Raw genomic sequence first — 23,406 nt, 5'->3', positions numbered from 1 at the left:
TTGAATTGTCTCGTTCCAATTAGAATCCTTTAGGATGTGTTTGGTTGCGTAAATCTGCTGGAGCCTGTATTGATTCTGGATGGTTATCCATTGAATTACAATCTGTGGATTCGTTATTTTGGAAAATAAACTTTTTGGTTATCTTGATTCTGTAACGTGAATCTTCTTGAAAAACTATTTGAGTACCCTGAGTCTGTCAGTTGGATTCATCCTGAATCTATTTGAAAAATTGTATGGTTCCCCTGAATCTGTCAATTAATAAAATATTTATTTTTAATTAAATATTATTTTTTATTAAATATTAGTTTTTTTAATTTAATATTAGTTTTTTTATTAAATATTAGTTATCTATTAGTGTTTTATTTTAATTAAATATTATTGTTTTATTTATTTTAGTTTGTTAACTATTAGAATTTTATTTTAATTAATTTTATTTTATTATTATATTTTATTTTTTAATAAAATATTAATTATTAAAATGTTGCTTCCAGGTTGAATCATAATATTTAAATGTACTATGGAATTAGGTGGTCCATATGTGAGTTCACCTTACTCAGGAATAAAGCAACTTTAGTACAAAAAGTGGAATCAAGTGGTTCTCTTAATTTTCTGTAGAATTACACAATCAAACAGTTTTAATATTGGAGAATTACGATTCCACGAAATTACCATCTATGGATTTACGCAACAAATCACACCCTTAGATGCTATGATAGTCTAATTTTATATTAGATTGTACCATCATTTTTATTTTTTAGTAATTGATTGTACCATCTTGTTTGATATGATTATAATGCTAATTTAACAGCTATAATGCAAACCTAAGATTAAAAAAAAAATTTGACGTTGAATTGTATACTTCCTAATAGAATCTTTTAAATTTTAATCGATTTAGAATTTTGAATCGTTTTGACCATTTTATCGTTGTTTATTAACATGAATTAACAATATTTGTGCACAAAGCACCCTGAAGGCCAGCTTTTAACTTAAGAACCCACAACCGTAGATACTCGTGATTAGGAACCTTTTATGATGTAATTTACCTTTTTAATTAAAAAAAAAAAGTTGCTTACAAAAAAAAATAATAATAATAAAAAGTTTAATTTTACGAAATAGGAATTGATACACCCAAAAACATCCGACCATTCAATGATCGACACGTGGCAAGATCCTAACCGATAACCGACAAGACGGATAGCGCAACACGTGTAACCAAGCTTGGCTTGGGGGTAAGCAACCGCACAGAACACGAACTGGAGAACCGTTCCCTCTAACAACACTTGGGAAGGAATCTCGTTTCCCACTCGGAGACGTCCCCCTCATTGAGGCAAGCAACCAACCCCACTATGGCACGTGTCAGAAGGTGGGAGATAGGGAGGCGACCAATTGCCTCGATAATTGTGCTAGGTATAAAAAGAGAAGGAGGGGACCCAGGTATGACATGCTCACTTTTACTGACTTACTGCTCTCTCCGTACCCCTTCTCTGACAAATCATCTGTGCGCCGAACTGACTTTGGCATCGGAGAGTCCCCCCTCGGAGTCCGCTTCGGACCTATTCTTTGTCTTTTCTCCCCTTGTAGGTCATACATGCCATTAGCAAGCTTTTCGACCACAATAGATTGGCGCCCATTTTGGGGCCCTGAGAGAGAGTAAGACGAAAGGTAATCATCATGGTGAGCATAAGAAATAAAGCGAAATCCAACCTTGACAAAAACCCTGCTGAGCCAAGCCAGGACAACCCTCGCTCTGAGCCGAGTGTCCAATGCACTTGTTCACCCCTGCGCGGTTCTGGTCTGCCAGAGGGTCGCGAAGTCGAGCCTCAAAACGATCAGGTGATCATCGAGGCCGACCAAAGCAGCCGCAGGGCAGCTCGACCCCCAGGTACCCATCACCCAAGGCCAGTTCCAAGCCCTCCATGAAGAGCTCCACAAAATTGCCCAGGCGGTCCCGGTCAACACACAGTAGCCGAGAAATGGGCCCATTGCGCCCCTCATTATAGGCCACAATGCCAGTAACCACAACAATTCAGGATCAGACAATTCAGAGTCGGAACCTCGTCATCAACGTGGGAAGCGTCAGAAACAAGATGACAGAAACATAGAAGCAAACTCAAAGCTGGCGTCTGTCAACCCGCACGGCAAAGCTCCTATTGAGGATGACCTCGGCAAGCAGATGAAAGAGCTATAAGAGCAATTCAACAAAGTTTTGTCAAAACAAGCCGACATCGAGAAACCAGTTTTCTCGAGCACGACGACACTGACCGACGAGATTATGAGCATTTGGTTCCCCAAAGAATTTAAAATGCCAAATCTGAAGCAGTACGACTACACCCTAGATCCAGTCCAGCATCTGGAAGGCTTAGATGGCTTTTTGTGGAGCCTCAGACCCCATCATGTGTCAAGCCTTCCCCACTACCCTGCGGAAGGCAGCCAGGACGTGGTTCAATTGATTGGAGCCCAAGTCAATCAAAGCCTTCCAAGAGCTGACCATAACATTCGTGACAGCCTTCGCAAGTAGCCGGAGTTTCAAGAAGACGCATGTAAGTCTGACCATGGTGAAACAGAGGACCGACAAGTCCCTTAGATCATACCTCACCAGGTTCAACCAGGTGAAGGTGGAGGTAGAAGACCTAGACCCGACAGTCGAGTTCACTGCCCTCCTGTCTGGGATCAACGACAAAGATCTCAGTTAGGAGCTCTGTAAGAAACAGCCTGACAATCTCACTAAGCTGCGTGCACGCCTGGAAGAGTACATGAACGCCTTGGGGACCCTCAATGCAAAATTCAAGACTCAGGAAGGCCGTAGTGAGGAGAAGAGAACCTCAAGAAGGGGATTTGCGTAGAGAGGATAGGAAGAGACAAAGGCACTGAACCAAAAGCCCACCGAAAGAGTTCAAATGCCACCCCCCCTCAACAGATTTTGATCGAAAATACTGATGCACATCCAAGAAGAAAAGTTCATCAAGTGGCCCACGAAGATGGGCAACCACCTCGGCAGATGAAATGGAGACAAATTTTATTGCTTTCACAATGGTATGGGGCACGACACGGATGAGTGCCACTACCTGAAGGTAGAGATCGAAAGCCTCATATAGAGGGGGTACCTCGGTCCATATGTGCATGACTGAAGGAATAGGAAGTCCTAGAATAATCGAGAAGCTTGGCCACCCAAAAGAGAAGAGCACTATCACCACGAAGGTATTGACCAAAATAGAAGTCGGGAGGGCCACAGGCGAGATGGGACCCCCAACCATGGCCGACAGGAGAACTGTGGAGGGCAGAATGCTCCAGCCAAGGTGATCTCCACCACATACGGAGGACCGGCGGTAGGAGAGAGCTCGACCTCAACACGGAAAGCCAAGGCATATTCAAGGAGAGTCAACATTGCCCAGGTTCCAAATAAGAAAGCTAAAACTGGCCAGACCATCTCATTCTCCGACAAAGACCTCGACAGAGTGCAAACTCTGCATGACGATGCCCTGGTCATGACCATGAAGGTGGAAAATTTTGAAGTCAAGCAGATACGCATCGATAATGGCAGCTCAGCGGACATCCTTTTCATGGAAGCCTACGACAGAATGAAGCTGGGCATAGATAGATTGAAGAAATTCAGCTACCCATTACAAGGATTCACCGGCGTGATGGTTAAGGTTGAGGGCTCAATCAACCTATCAGTGACCGCAGGGATAGGAGATAAGCAGACTATGGTAATGGTCAACCTCCTCGTGATGGACATCCCATCTATTTACAATGCCTTTTTGGGGTGAGTGGGGCTCAACACGTTGAAAGCCATCATGTCAATGCCCCACCTCAAGATGAAGTTCCCTACGAGCGAAGGAATAGAAGAGTGCAGTGGCGACCAACAAATGTCACGAAGCTGTTATGTGACTGCGCTCAGGGACAAAACAAGTCGGGAGAGGCACTCTCGATCGCAATAGAAGATCAACGAGATGAGTCCACCCAAAGCAAGCCAGTTGAGGACTTGGTCTTAGTTGACGTCTGGGAAGGAGACAGTGGCCGACAGGTCCAGATTGGAAGCCACCTACAAGGAGCCCATCGGGATGAGAAGGTGGGGTTCTTGAGGGCAAATTCAGATGTCTTTGTCTGGTCAACCTCGAACATGCCGGGAATACCACGCAACATTATGGAGCACAGGTTGAGTGTGGACCTCACGAGGAAACCAGTATGGTAGAAAGGCAGGAACTTCGCCCTAGAAAGGCAAGAGAAGATCCAGGAAGAGGTAGAAAAGCTTCTCAGTGCAAGATTCATCAAGGAGATCTCATACCCCGAGTGGTTGGCCAATGTAGTGATAGTGCCGAAAGCAAACGGCAAATGGAGGATATGCATAGGCTCCATCGACTTGAACAAGGCCTGCCCAGAGGATACCTATCCGCTCCCCAGGATTGACCCGTTGATCGATGCGACTGCCGATCATGAGATACTCTCCTTCATGAATGCTTATTTGGGCTACAACCAGATAAAGATGTACGAGCCAGATGTCCGAAGATAGCCTTCCTCGTAAGCAATAATTAGTATTGCTACAGAGTGACACCCTTTGGGCTGAAAAATGCGGGCACGACCTACCAGCAGCTCATCAACAAGATCTTCAGGGAACTGATCGGAAGAAACAAAGAGGTCTATGTGGACGACATGGTAGTCAAGAGTGCTGAGACCTCAAACCACATCACGAACCTTGAAGAAGCCTTCGGGGTGTTAAGGAAAAACCACATAAAGCTGAACCCCACTAAGTGCGCGTTTGGTGTCACTTCCGAAAAACTTCTTGGGTTTATGGTCTCTAAGCGGGGGATTGAAGTGAACCCCAACAAAATCGAGGTGATCCAGAAGATGACCTTAGCATGGTCCATCAAAGAGGTGTCAGACCCAAGGAGTCAGGGGAAACTCGCCCCGAACTGGGAAGGACCTTACAGAGTCTCTAGGGTGATCCGACTAGGGACATACCACCTGGAAACTCTGGGGGCAAGAAGATAGAAAGGCCTTGGAATTCGGAGAACCTCAAGAAGTACTACCAGTAAGAAGTTAAGTTGTAGTAGTTGAGTCAATTATGCTCACTTTCCTTTTAATTATTTCCTTTCAAAAGCATTCCACCTCGTATGTTTTATGTGTCGGCGTGCACTCTTGTATGCCCACTCTATTTTCATCAGCAGTAAAGTTAATTTTTCACCAAGATGTGTGCCAACAAAAGGTAGAATACGTCGAGCAGGTCACCCCAGCCACGCCCTTAAACAGACAAAATATGCCAAGCAGGCTACCCCGACCATGCCCTTAAATGGGAAGAATACACTGAGCAGGGCTACCCCCTTAAACCGGCAAAATACACCAAGCAAATCACTTTGGCTACGCCCTCGAATGAGCAGAATACGCTACGCAGATCACCTCGGCTACGCCCTTAAACAGGCAGAATACACTGAGTAGATCACCTTGGCTACCCCCTCGAATGAGCAGAATACGCCGAGCAAATCACCTCGGCTACGCCCTTAAATGGGCAGAATACACCAAGCAGATCACCTCGGCTACTCCCTTAAATGGGAAGAATATGCTGTGCAGATCTCCTCAGCTACGCCCTCGAATGAGCAGAATACAACGAGCAAATCACCTCGGTTACGCCCTTAAATGGGCAGAATACACCGAGCAGATCACAACGGCTACACCCTCGAGTGAGAAGAATATGCTGAGCAGATCACCTTAGCTACCCTCCAGAATGAACAGAGCACGTCGAGCAGGTCACCCCGGTTACACCCTTGAAGGGGAAAAATGCACCGAGGGGGCCACCTTGGCTGTATCCTCAGGCTGGTCAACTACGCCCTTGAAGCACGCAAGGGTAATGCCAACACCAAAAGAAACAGAAGTCAACGAAGGGAGAATAAAGTAACAAAGATTTCCATAAATCAAAAGTCAAGGCTCTGGGCATCAGGCCCTACAAAAAGGATCAGGCCCTACAAAAAGGATTAACCACAAGTTCTAGGCACTTAGCCTTACAAAAAGCGTACAAATTTCCTCTGCCCGATGAACAAGTCACAGATCACGGCCAGGCGTAGGGGGGCAGCCCACGCTCCGCGATGGTCTCGGTTGCAAGCCCATCATCCGCTCACTGATCAACGGCCATGGAGTCGATCGTCGACAGATCGGCTGCCTTGGCTTCTTCCTCCTGACCAAAGTCCTCATTGTGGAATATTGGACAATCGCGGAAGCTAATATCGGGGTGAGACTCCAAAACCCAACCGTGCGCACGTACACATAGACCTACCCATCCAGACGCCCAGCCCCACGATCGTGCGTAGACCTACCTGGCCAGACTCCCAACCGTACGAGTCTGCAGACCTGCCTGGCCATGCGCCCAACCATGTGCGTGTGTGCAGATCTTCCCGGCCAGACGCATAGTCTCGCGCACGTGTGCAGACCTGCCCAGCCAGACACCCAGCCTCGTGCATGCGCATGCATACCTCCCCGGCTAGATGCCCAGCTGCACGCAGACCTGCCCGACTAGTCACCCAACCACGTGCGCATGTAGACCTGCCTGGCCAGATGCCCCACTGCGTGTGTGCAGATCTGCCTAGCCAGACGCCCAGTCGTACGCGCAAGCATAGACCTGCCCGGCCAGGCATCCAGCCGCACTCCAGGCATGCCGCCTGGCACCCCATCCGAGCAGACCCGCCGCATAGACCTGGCCGGCTAAACACCCAGTCGAGCAGCCTGGCTGGATAGACCTGCCTGGCCAGACACCCAATCGCGTGCACACGCATCCGCCCAGACCTGCCCGGCCAGATGCCTAGCCCAGTGCGTGCAAGGCACCCAGCCAGGCGCCCCAGCTGAGTATCCCCATTGCGCAAACCTGCCAGGCCAGGCACCCAGCCGCGAGTGTAGATCTGCCCGACTAGACACCCAGCCATGCTCGCAGATCTGCCCAGTAAGACACCCAGTCGCGGGCACACACAAACCTACCCGGCCAGACGCCTAGTCACGTGCGTGCATAGACCTACCCAGTCAGACACCCAGCTGCACGCGTGCGTAGACCTGCTCGGGCAGGCATCTAGCAGAGCAGCCCTGCCAAGCAGACCGACCCGGTCAAAAAAAAAAAAAACAAACTCACTGCCCGAAGCCCCTACAGCGCACCGCAAAGTGGGGGGCATCTGATATACACCCAAAAACATTTGACCACTCAACGGTCGACACATGGCAAGATCCTAATTGGTAACCAACAAGACAGATCGCGTGACATGTGTAACCAAGCTTGGCTTGGGTGGCAAGCAGCCGCACAGAACACGAATCGGAGGACTGTTCCCTCTAACAGCACTTGGGAAGGAATCTCGTTTCCCACTAGGAGACGTCCCCCTCACTGAGGCAAGCAACCAACCCCACTACGGCACATGTTAGAAGGTGGGAGATAGGGAGGCCACCAACTACCTCAATAACCATGCTAGGTATAAAATGAGAAGAAGGGGACCCAGGTATGACATGCTCACTTTTACTGACTTACTGCTTTCTCCGTACCCCTTCTTTGACAAATCATCTGTGCGTCGGATTGACTTTGGCATCGGAGAGTCCCCCCTAGGGGTCCGCTCCAGCCCTCTTCTTTGTCTTTTCTCCCCTTGTAGGTTGTACACACCATCAGCTGACTTTCCGGCCGCAATAGGATTCATATGACTTAGAGAGAATCTTCCACCAACAGATTTATGAGAGGAGTATTAAGTTGTTGTAGATAAGGGATCTAACTCCTCTCCAGGGAGCCCAACGCCTAGAGAGTGCCAGGGGGCATCCAAGGGTTGAGTTGTGCTACTCACATCTCGGTGCGTGCCCAATCAGCCATCGGGATAAGTGTAGCACAGTCCAACGGCTGGATGCCCCTCTGGGAACTCTCTGGGAGCCGGACTCCCTGGAGAGAAGCTCTATCCATAGATAAGGGTGTAAATTTAGAATCACAACCGAAAACCAAAACCAAAACAGACCATTTAAAATCGAATAGAAAAATTTAGTTTAGTTTTGATTTGGAAAATGAAATTTCATTTGGTCTGCTCGATTTTAGACTAAAAACCATTGGTTTGAAGTGAATCAAACCAAACCTAAATCATATTAAACCGTACAATCATGTGTCTTTGTTGAGTTGTGTGAATTAATCTACTATGGATTTTTATTGATTTGAGTAAAAGCGATTAAAAGTTACTAAATTAATTGATATTATGGGAATATATTTTCATGAAATTGTAATTTCCTTCCAACTTTATTTGTTACAACAAATTATTTCTATTTAAATCAAATATGAACCGAATAAAACCAAATAAAATCAAACTAATTTGATTTGCTTTCGATTTATACATATTGTATCCCAAACCGAACCAAAACAAAACCCGAACCGATTGACACCCTCAGTTGTTGAGCAAAGAAGCCAAACGGGTCTTCATGGCCAAAGCTTTCTGGTTGGTAGGATTAAAGAGATGGAACACATGGTCTTCCCCTTGTGCCTCCATCAACTCCACCTCTCCTTTCCACCCACTCTTTCTCAAAGTCTCATAGTAAAAAACACCCCCACCTATCAACCTATCCTTCTCAGCAATACATATTACCACTCGCTTGCACACCAGTCCCTTGAGATTGTCACAAGCTGCAGGATTGATCAAAGGGTCATTGCAACCAATACTAGAAGGACACATAACCATCCACAACTTAGAAGCTTTAGTCTTCTTCTCTTCATCACTCACCTCCGGACCCACCGGCTCTTCATGATAAAAGAAAGGATGTATTAAACCCAATCCAACAAATCCCAACCCCTCAAGTGGTGTCTCCGCCGCCCGTATAGCCATATTATGGGCTATGGTAGCGCCGGCGCTGTCTCCAACCATAGAGATTTTGCTCAGATCAGCGTACTCATTCAACCATAACTCGGGGCCTTTCCCCTTAGAATGGGAAGCGATCCATTGAAGTGCAGCCCATGAATCGTCGAAAGCTATGGGGACAGGGTACTCAGGGGCTCTTCTGTAGTGCACAGACACTGCAACTACGTTAGCTTCGGCCACTAGAGAGGATACGTAACGGTCGTATGTAGGGGAGAAGGGTGAATCGATGCAGAAGGCTCCACCGTGGATGTAGAAGAGGAGTGGAAGCTTTTGAGTGGAAGAATCGATGATTTTTGGGAGAAAAAGTCTTGCTGAGACGCCGGTTCCAGGTATGATGATGATGTCCTTGGAAGAAACACCGGTTTGAGGATTGTAAGTAGTTGGGGGGACGATTTCAGTCCCTATAAGCCTTTCGATTCGACCATTCTTGTAGAGACGGATAAAGGGTGCGAAATCAAAGGTTAATTCGTCGCTGTTTGAACGCATTTTATTGAGGAGAGACAGAGAGAGAGAGAGAGCCTAATCCCAGGAACTCTGCGTTTGTGTGGTTGGAGTGTTGGATTCTCTGGTGGCTATGAAATATAGTAGAGCGAGAGCGGCTTACGCATCACTTTCACATTTTTGGGTTTTTGAAATGGGAATTAATTCGTTCATCAATCACTTGATTCAGATAATGTTTAAACGGTCCATGTTTAATGTCCAATCATTTATTTAGGGGAAATGGGAGAGTCGGTGAAAGTGGTTGACATTGAATAATTTGTACACTTGCAATTATAACCTTCTCCATATAGAGATCTCATCCATATAGACCTTATCTCTTCTGCTCGTCTGATTCTTCTTATCGCTTCTGCCAGGTTTTCATTTCGAGAGATGGACTGGTGGGCCAACTTTTCATCTTCCCGTAGTTTGTTTACTCTGTTATAACTGTCAAGTACTGATACACCCAAATTTAACCACCCAATTGTGCAACAACACGTGGAAGATTGAAGGCCAAGGAACATGTCTAGTCCATGGTAGTGAAACCGGTACAGACATGTCAGCTGAAGTCAGTTAAAGGAACTAAGACTGGTAACCGTAATTTACGTGCAAAAAGATTCCAAAACCTTGGAAACTAGGAGACGATCGCTCTTTCAAAGGGTTTCCTAATCCGAGCACAACTCCACCGCCTTGCGAAGGAGGAAAACCATCTATTAGATCTGGCAAATCTTCGGTAAGAGGGCTGGGGAGAGAAACTTGTATATATAGAGGCCCTTGTGTCCATGTAAAAGGATTCATTCAAATATTCATTGAAGTATTCAGTCAATAGAGAAATCGAGAAACCTTCAAGAGTGCCCTTTGTTTTCCATAATTGTTTCTAGTCTAGTTCTAGTATTGCAGTGTTGAGGAAAACCCTCAACACTTTTCTTTGTGCAACATATTTGGCGTCGTCTGTGGGAACGAAGGAGAAAAACCTACGAGGATTCCACCATGACCAACACTCGCAATCAGTCAAAGCTTTCAAAGGCTGCGGCTGCCGTTGCGACAGCCGTTGCTCAGGCTGTTACTCAAGGAGGCGCTCTGGGTGGACCTGCAAATCCTCCCGCCGGACCAGATGATCCGATCCTAGAAGTGAACGAATCCCAGCAGGAGGAATCACAGCCAAGACTCCCTAGAGATCCGCCACGGTATGTGACGGTGGAACAATTCGATGCAATGCAGACTCGTTGGCAAGACAAGATGGACCAGATGCTAGAGATGCAACGCAACTTCTTGCAAGGAATCCCGGCACCACCACATCCATCACAAGCGAGAGAAAGAACCCATTCCCCAGAATATAGTGAAAATTGCAGTGATGCGAACAATGTTCGGAGAAAGGGTAAGGAGATTCCGGGGGACAACAAGCGCCAAGGATCCCACATGACCAAGGTTGAGTAGGCCATGAACGACAAAGTGCTAGAGTTGTAGGATCAAATTCAAGAAGGCTTGAAGGGAAAGAACCTAGCTCCGAGCCATGAATTCTAATTCACCACCGATCTCGCCTTCATAGACGAGATCAGAGCCAAACCCCTACCAAAAGGCTTCAAGATGCCTACGATCGAGCAGTATGTAGGCACAACGGATCCGGAAGACCATCTGGAAACCTTCAAATCATTGATGTTCTTTCAGGAACATCCGATACTATAATGTGTAGAGTATTCCCCTCTACATTGAAGGGAGCGACAAGACAGTAGTTCTCACGCCTCAAGCTGCAATCACTAACTAGCTTTGTGGAGCTTGGACGGGCCTTTCTTGCCCACTTCATGAGTAGCAGAGTCCATAAGATGACAACAATCAATCTATTGGCTATTAAGCAGAGCCCTGATGAATCTATCAGAGACTTTCTTATAAGATTCTATAAGGAGGCACTGGAAGTGCGAAATCTAGACCTGATTGTGTTCCAAGATCTGTGCAGCGGCATCAGGGATGTCGAGTTGAAGAAATTCCTAATCATGGACGAGCCGACGAACATGCATGAACTCTTATCGCGATGCGAGAAGCACATCAATCTTGTAGAAGTTCTTGCAGTCGAATAAGAGAAAGAAACAAAGTCCGAGAAGAAGAATCAAGAAAAGAAAGATTCCCAGTCTGGAGGAAACGGCCCGAAGAACGGCAAAGACCAGAAGGATGGGAAGAGAAAAGAGAGATGACAAGGCCTGGGTTCCAAGGAATGACTCAAACTCGAAGCCAATCTATACAGTCCTCACTCACAACCAAGCGTATATCCTAAATGAGATTAAGGACCAAGTGACGTTGTGCTAGCCAACCAAGATGATAAAGCCCGTGCATGAGCATAACAAGAACACGTGCTGCAGATTTCACCAAGATCATGGTCATGACACCGAGGACTGCAGGCAGCTGAAGGATGAAATTGAAGCCCTCATTCAGAGGGGGGCTTGAGCAGATTTATCAAAAAGGAGGGCGGCAAAAGGAGACAGGGGAACCGTTCCCGAGAACCCGAAGAAAGAGAGAAGTCTCTTGCTTGGTTGGAGGACAGTGAGGATAAATTAGACCAAGCAAGGAGCAAGCGACACACTGAGAATGCACCACTCAGGGAAATCACTACAATCTTTGGGGGCCCAGGGTTGGGAGGTGAATCCTCCAACTCTAGAAAGAATCATGCACGATGCGTATTCCAGACTGAAGTACTCGGTAAGGGAAGAAAGACCGAGCAACAGATAACGTTCTTGGATGAAGACTTATCTGATATTCAGGTTCCACATGACGATACCCTGGTGATCAGAATGACTATTGCCAACTGTACAGTGGCCAAGATCCTTGTGGACAATGGGAGTTCAGTCGACATCCTGTACTATGATGCGTTTGAGAGGATGCAACTGAAGCCTGAGATGTTGAAGACGGTAGAGTCTCCACTTTATGGATTCAATGGTGCCCCTGTGCAAGTGGAGGGCTTAATAGAATTGTTGGTGACGATGGGGATAGAACCCAAACTCTCCACGGTGATGATGAATTTTTTGGTGGTGAAAGTTAACTCCACCTACAACGGGATACTTGGCCGACCAGGACTCAATGTCTTACAAGCTGTTATCTCCACTCCCCACCTAGTTATGAAGTTTCCTACTGATGAAGGAATTAGAGAATGTCGAGGAAGCCAGATAACCTCTAGGAAATGTTAGGAAGGTTACCTAAGAATAAGAAGAAAGGAGCCTCAGACACTCCAAATCAACCTTGAGGATGCTCAAGATGATTCTGAGCATGAAAGGTTGGAGCGAGCCGAGGATTTGATCCCAATAGAAATTATCGAGGGAGATGGAAGCCGCACGGTACAGATTGGAGCAGGCCTAAAGGGCGAGCAGAAGAACAACATGGTAAATTTCTTAAGAAATAATGCTGATATATTCGTGTGGTCGGCTACAGATATGCTAGGGGTTGATTGGGAATTAGCCGAGCACAGACTAAGCGTTCATCCAACATCCAAGCTAGTTTCCAGAAGAAAAGGACCTTTGCACCAAAACGACAAAAGAAGGTATTGAAGAAGTGATCAAGATACTGGAAGCAGGGTTCATAGAAGAAGCAATTTATCCTGAGTGGCTTTCCAATATTGTAATGGTGCCAAAGCCTAATGGCAAGTAGCGTATGTGTATTGATTTCACCGACTTGAATAAAGCATGCCCTAAAGACTACTACCCCTTGCCACATATTGATTTACTAATAGACGCAATTGTGGGCCATGAAATGTTTAGTTTCATGGACGCCTATTCTAGGTGTAATCAAATTAAAATGTATGAACCAGATGTATTGAAGACCTCCTTCATTGCCGGTAGAGATACCTACTGCTATATACGAATGCCCTTTGGGTTGAAAAATGCTGATGCCACCTATCAACAGATAGTGAATCATATTTTCAAGAATCAAATAGGCCGCAACATAGAAGTTTATGTGGATGATATGCTAGTGAAAAGTTTAAAGGCATCAGACCACGTAACTGATCTTAAAGAGGCATTCCAAGTCTTGAGGAAAAGTAAAATGATGATAAATCCTGCAAAGTGCGCGTTTGGGGTAACTTCAAGAAATTCCTTGGTTTCATGGTGTCACAGAGGGGGATTGAAGCAAATCCAGCCAAAATCAAAGCTATATTAGAAATGCTGCCATCAGGAAGAGTCAAATATTTGCAAGTGTTAACAGGAAGAGTAGCTGCGCTCGGGAGGTTTATCTCTACTTCTGATGATCGGTGTCTGATCGTGTCGTTAACCGGTCAAAAATAAAACCCTAAATTAATCTAGCAAGTAGCAAGTAAGGGGTCGATCTACGGGGAACTAGAAGGCTAAATTACTAGGATGATTAGATGAAAGTGATGAAAATTAAAATGCAATAAATCTGATTTTAAACTACGAACGAAAGAAACAAATCTAAGCTAACAACGATATGCCAATACGGGAGAAGACTATCTTTAGGGTTCGAATCCCCAATGGGCTGCCATTCAATTCGGTTGCATGCTTTGGTTTATTATAACCATAGGCCTAATAATACCACAGAATGTAGGGTTCCTCCTAGGTATGGACTATCTTGACGAGTACTATCGTCCTTCGCTTATAGGGCTTGGCACGCTTAGTTCGTTTAGCTAGAATCCATCATCGATACAACCACATAAGAACAAAATACCATTGCTTGAATGAAAAATAATGAATCACAGAAATAGAATTTTCTAACTAAATACATCGATTAAAATCATCCAAACAGGGATGGGGTCTCAACATCAAGCAATCAAGAATACAAACCAGAATTTTCAATAGCAAACATCATTAGTTCATCTCCACCTAAAGATAGAGGGAACTTAGCCAATAATGGTGCTAAGAGACAATGGGAAGCAATGGCGACGACGATCTATGGAGATGAAGGCACTGCTTGATAACCTTACCTGGCGTTTCTGTTCTGGATATGTGATGGGAAACACCAAAACATTTTTTTGTTTCCCAGCACATTTTTTTTCGTTTTCTTTGCTGAGAAAATGTTTTTTACCGGCTTGGTAAACCTATTCTGGAAATTTGTTCCCAAGAGACTCCCCTGCAATTTCTTATCCTCTTGCCTACTTCTCCCAACTCCAAAATAAGCCCCAAAATGGCATTGGCTCCCCCAATTTCTCTCCCACAACACACCCACCACCCTCCTACACTCCAACTTCCTCACTCCTCCACCTTCGTCTCTCAAACCCTTCAACAACAACAACAGAAACCAGAGCCCAACTCCTCCTTGCACCAACCTTTTTTATTTTTTGCACGCCTCTTGCTGATCAGAGCATCTGCAAGTGTTCTATGAACCATCAGTAATGGTGAAAATCATAAACAAATAATCCTCTCGGATAGAACCCAAAGAACAACTCATAGAAAACAAGGAGAAATTTTCTTCAATTTCTCTTCAATTCCGACTTGATTCCCAAACAAAATATACATACAACAAATTCCCCATTATTGGTGAAAACCAAAGCTAAAACCTAATAAACAAATTGAAGGAATCTATCTCTTAGATTCAACTGGATTCAATGGAATTGATGGTTTCCTAAGCCGGAGCTTATCTGCTACATCTAAGATTCGCCAGAAATTTCCATGGTTGAGGTCTTTGTCGTCGCGAACGCTAACATCATCGTTGGAGCTGGACGAGCTCATGATCTCTGCTCAGGATGCCAAGAAAATCAAAACTAAGCTCGAAAGGATGAGATCCAGTGCTCAACGAGCGCTTAAGGGTCTTCGATTCGTCAGTAAAACCACCACAATAGAGGATGCTAATAAACTCTGGCGTAAATCCGCACTTAGTTTTTTTACTGTAGGATAAATCGTCGAGAGTTGCTACGACTGGAGGCTGTCGAGAAAGACAGAGAGACAGAGAGAGCGAGAGAGCGAGAGAGCGAGAGTGAGAGAGAGAGAGAGAGAAAGACAGAGCGACAGCTTGGGGCTTCGACGATGGCAGTAGCGACTCGAATCGACGGCTTAAGGCTTCGATGATGGCAGCAGCAACTCGAAGCGATGGCCTAAGGCTTCAACGAGGGCAGCAGCAGCTGGAATCGCCATTAGGGTTGTCTTCTCAGAGCGATGGAGGAGTTTCCCACAGCAGAGCGATGGAGGGGGTTCCCTCAGCTTGTGAGAGCTGAGTAGTGTTTGGTATGGATTTCAATTTTATCGGGAACAAGTGTTTAAAGTTGTGCTCAGCAATGACAGAACATGTCCTACATGTTCTGTCAAAAGTCTTCTGAGAAGCATAAATTTCAATTTATTCACCAGAGAACAATTTCTAGGGAACAATGTTTATCAAGCACTTTTTAGGTGTTTTTGTGTTTTTCAGAATAAAAAAACACCAGAAACAGTTTCTGGGAAAGTTATCAAGCGGTGCCGAAGCTGCTGGAACGATGATCCTCCTCCCCTTGCGGAACCCAAAATCCAAAACACAAACAAGAAGAAAGAGGAAAATAAAACGAAGAAGAGAAAGAGAGCACGGTTTGATGGATTTTTGGAATGGAATGGAGTCCAAATCTGTCCGTGGGTTTTATAGTTGGTGTTTTAAAAAGAAATTTAATAAAAAAAAAGAAAAAGATAGCATGAGAGATAGAGAGAATGAGGGAGATAGAGAATCCGCGAGGGATTTGGGAATTAGGGGTAGTGAGATGGGAGATTAGGATATCGGCAGCATATGGGAGTTAAGAGAAGAGATAGGAACGTGAGAGAGGAGATTAGGTGGGAGATGGATTTAAGATAAATAAAGATATGGGAGAGGAACGTGAGGGGATGTGGATGGCTTTTAAAAATTAGAAAAAGATAAAAACAAAAGATAGAATATGGTTTGGAATGGGAGAGTAAAAGAGAGAGAGAGAGAGGAATAAAATAAATAAATATACGGGAGAGGTTAAGCACGTAGTAGGGAATTAGGAGAATAAAATAAGTTTAGGAAAGTGGAAACTGTGTGGGGTTTGAAAAAAAAAAGGAAAGTGAATGGGGGGAAAGAAAAAAAAAAGAAAAATAAATAAAATATATATAAAATATATGGAAGAGAGAAAATAGGAGAGGAAATAAAATAAGAGAATAAAATAGAAGAGAGAGAAAATAGGGGAGGAAGTTCGTCCAACAATGAAGGAGGGGCCCACTTGTATTATGCCAGTCAATCTTCCTTGGTTCTGGGCTCAGGCTTGCATTTCAACTCATTTTCTGGCCCATTATTCTTTCTGGCCCAAAAAGAATAATCGCATGAATAGACTCTGAAACCGATGCATACTTTTAATATAACACATCCATCTTGCTCAAAATTCAGCCCTCTTTGTAACCATGAAAAGAAACTGGACCACTTTACATGTAAATTAGAAGATATGATGCCTGATAGTCCAGAATATCATGAAATCGTATAAAATACCCCTGTACCTTGAAAAAGATAGAAAATACCCAAGGTAGCTCTATTCTAAGCAGATAAAAATGCAGAATTAAATGGAATAATTTCACACATAAATGTGCTCATCAAATACCCCCACACTTAGATTTTGCTAGTCCTCGAGCAAAAAGAAAACAAAAAAAAAAACCTAACTTACTTTCGTAGGAATCACGGTTGCGCTTAGCATGTGCAACAAGCCTTTAAACCCCTAGGTTACCCCTAGTGGACGAGTTTTGTCTCGTGAGTGTTTATAGGGAATATACACACAAAATTCATGATGCAAGTTTAAATTTTGACAATGGGTAAGAGGCACACACCAAACCCGAAACTAAGATGCCCTACTTAAGATCAAGAAGACAAAGGTACCCCCACACTTGAGCTCTTATTACCCAGTATTGATTCTAGCAACAGGTACACATCCTAATTAGGGAATCTCCCCATATCTTCCAAATACCACCTTACTTAAGGTGAGACCACTCATGACTTTGAGGGCACTAAGGACTTTAGGCTTCGGAGCATTTTCGACCATACAATTGTACCAAGGGAACGACATTTCTTCTTCTTTTTTTTTTTTTCAAAACAATGAACTCCACTAGAGTTCTTTTTCAGAGGTTTCACCCCAAGGAGTGTCGATCAAGTCACCTCGCTTCCTGAGGCGGAGTGCCCTATCTAGCTCCAAGGAATTCAACTCTTACTTTTATTTATTTATTTATTTATTTTTTCATAAATTACGTGATTCTAAGATCCGTGCAATGTTATGGCCTTTTAAGCTTTCTAGAAGGCTCATGTAACGAGCTTTAAGCCAACCACTCCCAAGCCAGATGGCTTTAGGGGATTGAGTGTGAAATACTCCTCGGGCTTACTCACTCGAACCAAAAAGGCTACAAGCCCGAACTGGATTCAAGAATACTAGTAATAATAACCTAACTGGTCACTCCAACCATTTTACGCGAGACTCCGGGCTTGTGGCCTAGATGCCCTAGTTACTAAGTTGAAGCAATAGAACTAAACTCTCATGATTTTTTTTTATTTTTTATTTTTTTATGTCACGCCAAAACTAAACTTGGTCTCAGCTCCTAACCAAAAGCTCAAAGAAACACAAGACAGCCAAGTGGTCTGTCCCTTCAACAAGATGGGGCTCTTATTGTCTGAGTCAAAACCCACCTTAGGATACATACTAGCTATTGTCCTCTCAACAGGGTTTTCATTACTTCAGATTAGGGTTCCTAAGTCTCTCTCTCCCGTGTTTCGCATCAAAGTAACAAAGAGACAAGTAAAACTTACCAAAAGCCAAAAAATTAAAATATGTCAATCGGTCTTACACCCCCCCACACTTAAAGTATGCAGTGTCCTCAATGCATACAGAAGAATAAAAGCAGGGATAAGGGAAGGAGTGTACCAGAAATCAGCAATATACGATAGACAGTGCATCCAGCAATCAATAGCAGCTACCTTAAAAAAAAACAAAAACAAACAAACACAAAAATAAAAGTACTAAAGAAAGAAAAGAATAGTGGGTTGCCTCCCACAGAGTGCTAAGTTTAGAGTCTTCAGCCGGACTCAGAATGAATCACGGAATGTCAAGGATCAAATCATACCAAGGAACTGGTTTAGAAGAAGGTTGGGGAGATGTAGCCAAAGGGGAGAGCGGCTCAAACCTAACTGTCCAAGGTGGCCGTTCTGAAGAGGGTGATGAATCTAGCAAAGTATGCATCTCTTCAATATATGCCTCAGACTCATCTCCAAGCATCACAGAGTGTTGCAAAGGGTCATCAATAAGCACATGAGAAGTGTGATCAGCCACACCTTCATCTAATAAATCCAATGCAAAGCACTCTTCTTCTCTAAAGGACCCTAAGGATGTATTGAAGATGTTGAGCCTAACCTTCTTATTCCCAAAAGAGATGTCCATGGCACCCGATCTGTAATTTATGCAAGCATTTGCAGTAGCTAAGAAGGGGCGCCCTAAAATGATAGGGGGAGCTTGGCTGCGGTGGCTGTATCCATATACAGGACAAGGAAGTCCACAAGAAAGTACAATTCTTCCACCTTCACTAAAACATTTTCTAACAACCCACGAGATGTTTTGATTGAACGATCAGCCAACTGAAGGATAACCTCAGTGGGTTTCAAATCTCCTAAATCAAATCTGTCATAGACTGAACTAGGCAAAATATTCACACTAGCCCCTAAATCAAGTAGTGCCCTACTTATGGAGAGATCTCCAATAATGCAAGAAATAAGAGGCGCACCTGGATCCTTAAGCTTAGGGGGTAGGTAGCTGAAAATTACTGAACTAACCTGTTCAGTCAAATGGACGGTCTTAGGGATTTGAGTTCTCAACTTACGCTTTTGGCTGCAGAGGCCTTTCAAAAACTTAGCGTAAGCAGGAACTTGCTTGATAGCATCCAAGAGGGGGAGATTGATGCGAACTTGTTGGAACAAGTCGATCATCTCTTGCATCTTTTCACCCTGTTTACCCTGAAGGGGGTAAGATGGTGTCCGAAGAGCTTGGGGAAAAGGGACCTTTGAGATGTATGAATCAGGGGATGGTCCCTCCACAATAGGAATGTGCAGCCCCTTCCTTGGGAACTGATGAGTGGATTTCACAGGTGGTGTTTCAGTAATGGAATCATGTGTGTCTACACCACTATCAGAATTCTCTAGGGTTGACTCAGCCTCTCCCTGGCTTTGAGACTTAGTAGGCAACGTCTCATTAGTGGCTAAGGGTGCATAAGGTTTTTCCACCCTTTTGCCACTCCTCAGGACTGTGACCGACTGGACTTGCTCCCCCGTTTGACTATTTGGGTTATCTATTGGCTGACTTGGCAATTGGCCAGCCTCCCTCCTACTTATAGCATCGGCTAGCTGACCCAGTTGGTTCTCTAGCTTATTAATGGACTGAGTATGTGAGTGAAGCAGCTGTGTGTTTTGCTCGAGTCCACTTAATGCTTTTAGCACTTTTTCCTCAAAGGACTGATTCTATTGGGGTTGAGGATATGGTAGCTGTCCACCCATATAGGCATTGGCTTGCACATTAAATGGTGGCCTATATGGTGGGTTTGGAGGGTTATTAGGTACTGAGTTTTTCCATGAAAAGTTTGGGTGGTTTCGCCATTCTGGGTTATAAGTATTGGAAAAAGGGTCATTACCCAGTGTAGGGAAACTTTGAACCGTTTGCACCTGTTCCTGAACAAACACCAGGGTATTGTGTAATCGAAGGGCAATTCGTCAAATAGTAACTAGGGTTAGCACATAAGGCACAGGCTTTAGTCTGATTGGGTGGAGGGAAACTCATTGGGAAAGGGGACATAGGATGCTGCCCTATAGACATCAAATAGTCCAATTTCTTGGACAGCATATCAACCTTAGCAGCCATCTCTACAGTTGGATTGATCTCATAGAGACCGCCCTTCTTTGGTTCCCCTATGTGTGGAATCTCAGTCCGAGAGGCCGAAGCATGATGTTGGGAATTCTCACTGAGGGTTTCAAAAAGATCTTATGCTTCCGTCTCATTCTTGTGCATAAATGTTCCACCACAAGAGAAGTCCACCATCTGCCTATATCGATCACGGAGGCCATCATAAAAGCACTGGACTAATTGCCATTTCGGGACAGCGTGGTGGGGGCACTTCCTAAGTAATTCCTTGAGTCTCTCCCACGCTTCATGAAATTGTTCGCCCTCTAATTAGGAGAAACTAGTAATGACTCTTCTAAGGCTATTAGTCCGGCCAATGGGGAAGAATTTTTTAAAAAATTCCTACTGCATCCCTGTCCATGTAGAAATCCTAACCGAATTTAGGGAATAAAGCCAATGTTTGGCTTTGTCCTTTAAGGAGAATGGGAATAGGAGTAACTTTAGGGCATCTTCAGAGAGGTTTTGGATTTTGACTGTAGAGCACACCTCTAAGAACTCATCAAGATGCTTGTTAGGCTCCTCATTAGCAAGTCCATAATAGGATGGTAACATCTGTATGATGCTGGACTTGATCTCATATTGAGTAGCCTGAATGGCAGGCAATTGAATACAAGATGTAGGGGTATAGGAAGTTGGAGTGAAGTGCTCACTCAGTGGCCTTCTTGGCTGGTTTTCGTCACCCATGTTATTATTATTATCCTTATCCCTAGGTCTAGCCACAGATCGCTCTATTTCCAGGTCAAGGGCAGTCAGGTTGGCGTGCAAAGAACGCCGACCATGCATAAAACACAACATAGGTTGAACGTGCTAATTAAACAGAAATTAAAACTAAAAATTAAAACGTGATATCTAAATAAAAAAAAACACTTAATAAAATAAAAATCAGAGCTAAAAAGTAAAAGAAATAACTAATTTAAAATTAACGAAAATACTTACCTGGTGTTGGAGGTTGCGTAATTCCACGTGCTGCCCCTGATGAACGGTTACACACTTACACATATGATCTTAAGGGCTGAGGGAATTAAAATTAAACCTAAACACCCAATCTAATGCTGGAATAAAAAAAAATACATAAAATAACCCTAATTACATAAAGTCTAGGAATTAAAAGTAAACCAAACGGACAACTTGTCCTACTTGATCTACTCGGCTTCCTGCACAAACAAAGAAAACGTTAGGTATACTAAAATTAACCTAATAAAGAGATTAAAAACAAAAATAAAAATTATGCAATTATTGAATTAAAACTAAAACAAAGTAACACAAAATAACTCAATCAATCTTAGCAACCATGCTTCAGTTCCCCGGCAATGATGCCAAAATTTTGGTCGTGTCGTTAACCGATCAAAAATAAAACTCTAAATTAATCTAGCAAGTAGCAAGTAGCAAGTAAGGGGTCGATCTACGGGGAACTAGAAGGCTAAATTACTAGGATGATTAGATGAAAGTGATGAAAATTAAAATGCAATAAATCTGGTTTTAAACTACGAACAAAAGAAACAAATCTAAGCTAACAACGATATGCAAATACGGGAGAAGACTATCTTTAGGGTTCGAATCCCCAATGGGCTGCCATTCAATTCGGTTGCATGCTTCGGTTTATTATAACCACAGGCCTAATAATACCACAAAATGTAGGGTTCCTCCTAGGTATGGACTATCTTGATGAGTACTATCGTCCTTCGCTTATAGGGCTTGGCACGCTTAGTTCGTTCAGCTAGAATCCATCATCGGTACAACCACATAAGAACAAAATACCATTGCTTGAATGAAAAATAATGAATCATAGAAACAGAATTTTCCAACTAAATACATCGATTAAAATCATCCTATATGATGGAATCCTATATGTCCCTCGAAGAAAGATGGGAGCCCACTCCCATATGATGGAATCCTATATGTCCCTCGAAAAGAAAAGCATCTCGTGTTGATTCAAGATATAATCATCAGGAACCTGAAACTAGGCTTTCTTCTTTATTTGTTTATTTTTCTTTTTAAAAAATGTTTGGACGACGATGGCATTTGAAGTATGGTCTGAGAGAACTTCTACAATGTCGAAAGCTCCGATGACAACTTCGATTACTTGAGCCAAAAACCAAAAATGATAAAAATAAAATACAAAAAAATGATAAAAATAAGATACAAAAAAATGATAAAAATAAAATACAAAAAAAATGATAAAAATAAAATACAAAAAAATGATAAAAATAAAATACAAAAAAAAATGATAAAAATAAAATACAAAAATAAAATGACAAAAATAAAAGACGAAAAAAAATAAAAAAAATTTACATACTCAAGTAAATTCCTTATGGCCTGAAATAATTCTCTCTGACTTATGTAAAGCATAATTCACATCAAAAGACTTCCTGTTACTCGCGTGAGCCCGTTATGACAATAGGCTGACCCTAATTGGTCCGATCCAATCCAGAGGTGTTCAAAACTTCCCCTTCTCCACTCAACATCGTGAGGCAGAGTTCGGTCAGGCTTTTCCCGGATAGAGTCACCATGGATTCGTTAGGCAGTGATCCACCTGAAGTACAGTTGGGTCGACAAATAGACCAATTACAGGCTGAGATGACAGAGATGAAGCAACTGATGGTGCAAATCTTGCAAATAGTACAAGACATGTCCCAAGGAGGCACAACACCTACTCTTGGGGAGCCAGAGTGTGCTCAACCAATGACCCCCAAGGTAACCCCGACAGTGTCTAGGGTACCCGCTAGGATTGTGATGGAAGAAGAAGATGCCGTAATCAACGCACCTCAGGAGTATCCCGAGACTGAAAGGGAGTGTAGGATGAGGGAGAAAGTTGAAAAGCTTGAAATTGCTGTCAAGGACACAGTTCGCGAGGAGCCTGAAGATGACTTGGTGTTCTTCCCTAAAGGAAAGATACCTGAAGACTTCAAATGGAAAGTCGACAAGTTTGATGGGACTGGAGACCCTAAGGCCCACCTCAAAATCTTTGCTACAGTCGCTAAATCTTGGAACCTCATGGAAAATCAAATGGGGCAGGCTTTTCTCTACTCACTTGTTGGACCTACTTTGCGATGGTTGACACAGTGGGATCAGGTACAAACACAGACTTGGTCAACGATGGTGAAAGCCTTTACAAAGCAGTACTCATACAACACTAAAGTGGACGTCACACGGAGAAAAGTGGAGACATTAAAGCAAGGCCCGACTAAGGGATTCACCCATTTCATTATGAGGTTTAGAGAGAAGGCCGTAAAGATGTGGAATCGTCTGACT

General features: G+C 43.7%; 1 protein-coding gene and 1 non-coding gene across 2 annotated transcripts; one reads left to right on the top strand and one right to left on the bottom strand.

The window, feature by feature from the left end:
• Positions 1 to 8,381: 8,381 nt before the first annotated feature.
• LOC122662848 (probable carboxylesterase 2) lies at positions 8,382 to 9,335 on the bottom strand. Its single transcript, XM_043858555.1, has one exon. The coding sequence runs from the start codon at positions 9,333 to 9,335 to the stop codon at positions 8,382 to 8,384; it is 954 nt and encodes a 317-aa protein (XP_043714490.1).
• An 11,015-nt stretch (positions 9,336 to 20,350) lies between these two features.
• LOC122663520 lies at positions 20,351 to 20,457 on the top strand. The gene has a single exon (XR_006333184.1). It is a non-coding gene; the product is annotated as a small nucleolar RNA R71 (small nucleolar RNA).
• The last annotated feature ends 2,949 nt before the right edge of the window (positions 20,458 to 23,406 follow it).

The sequence above is a fragment of the Telopea speciosissima genome, chromosome 5 (genome assembly GCF_018873765.1).
Source record: "Telopea speciosissima isolate NSW1024214 ecotype Mountain lineage chromosome 5, Tspe_v1, whole genome shotgun sequence".
Classification (NCBI taxonomy): domain Eukaryota; kingdom Viridiplantae; phylum Streptophyta; class Magnoliopsida; order Proteales; family Proteaceae; genus Telopea; species Telopea speciosissima.
This window is presented reverse-complemented; position numbering and strand designations above follow the sequence as displayed.

What these genes read in the sequence shown, in the direction of transcription:
- LOC122662848 (XM_043858555.1), bottom strand. Translation starts at nt 9,335, where the DNA reads ATGCGTTCAAACAGCGACGAATTAACCTTTGATTTCGCACCCTTTATC.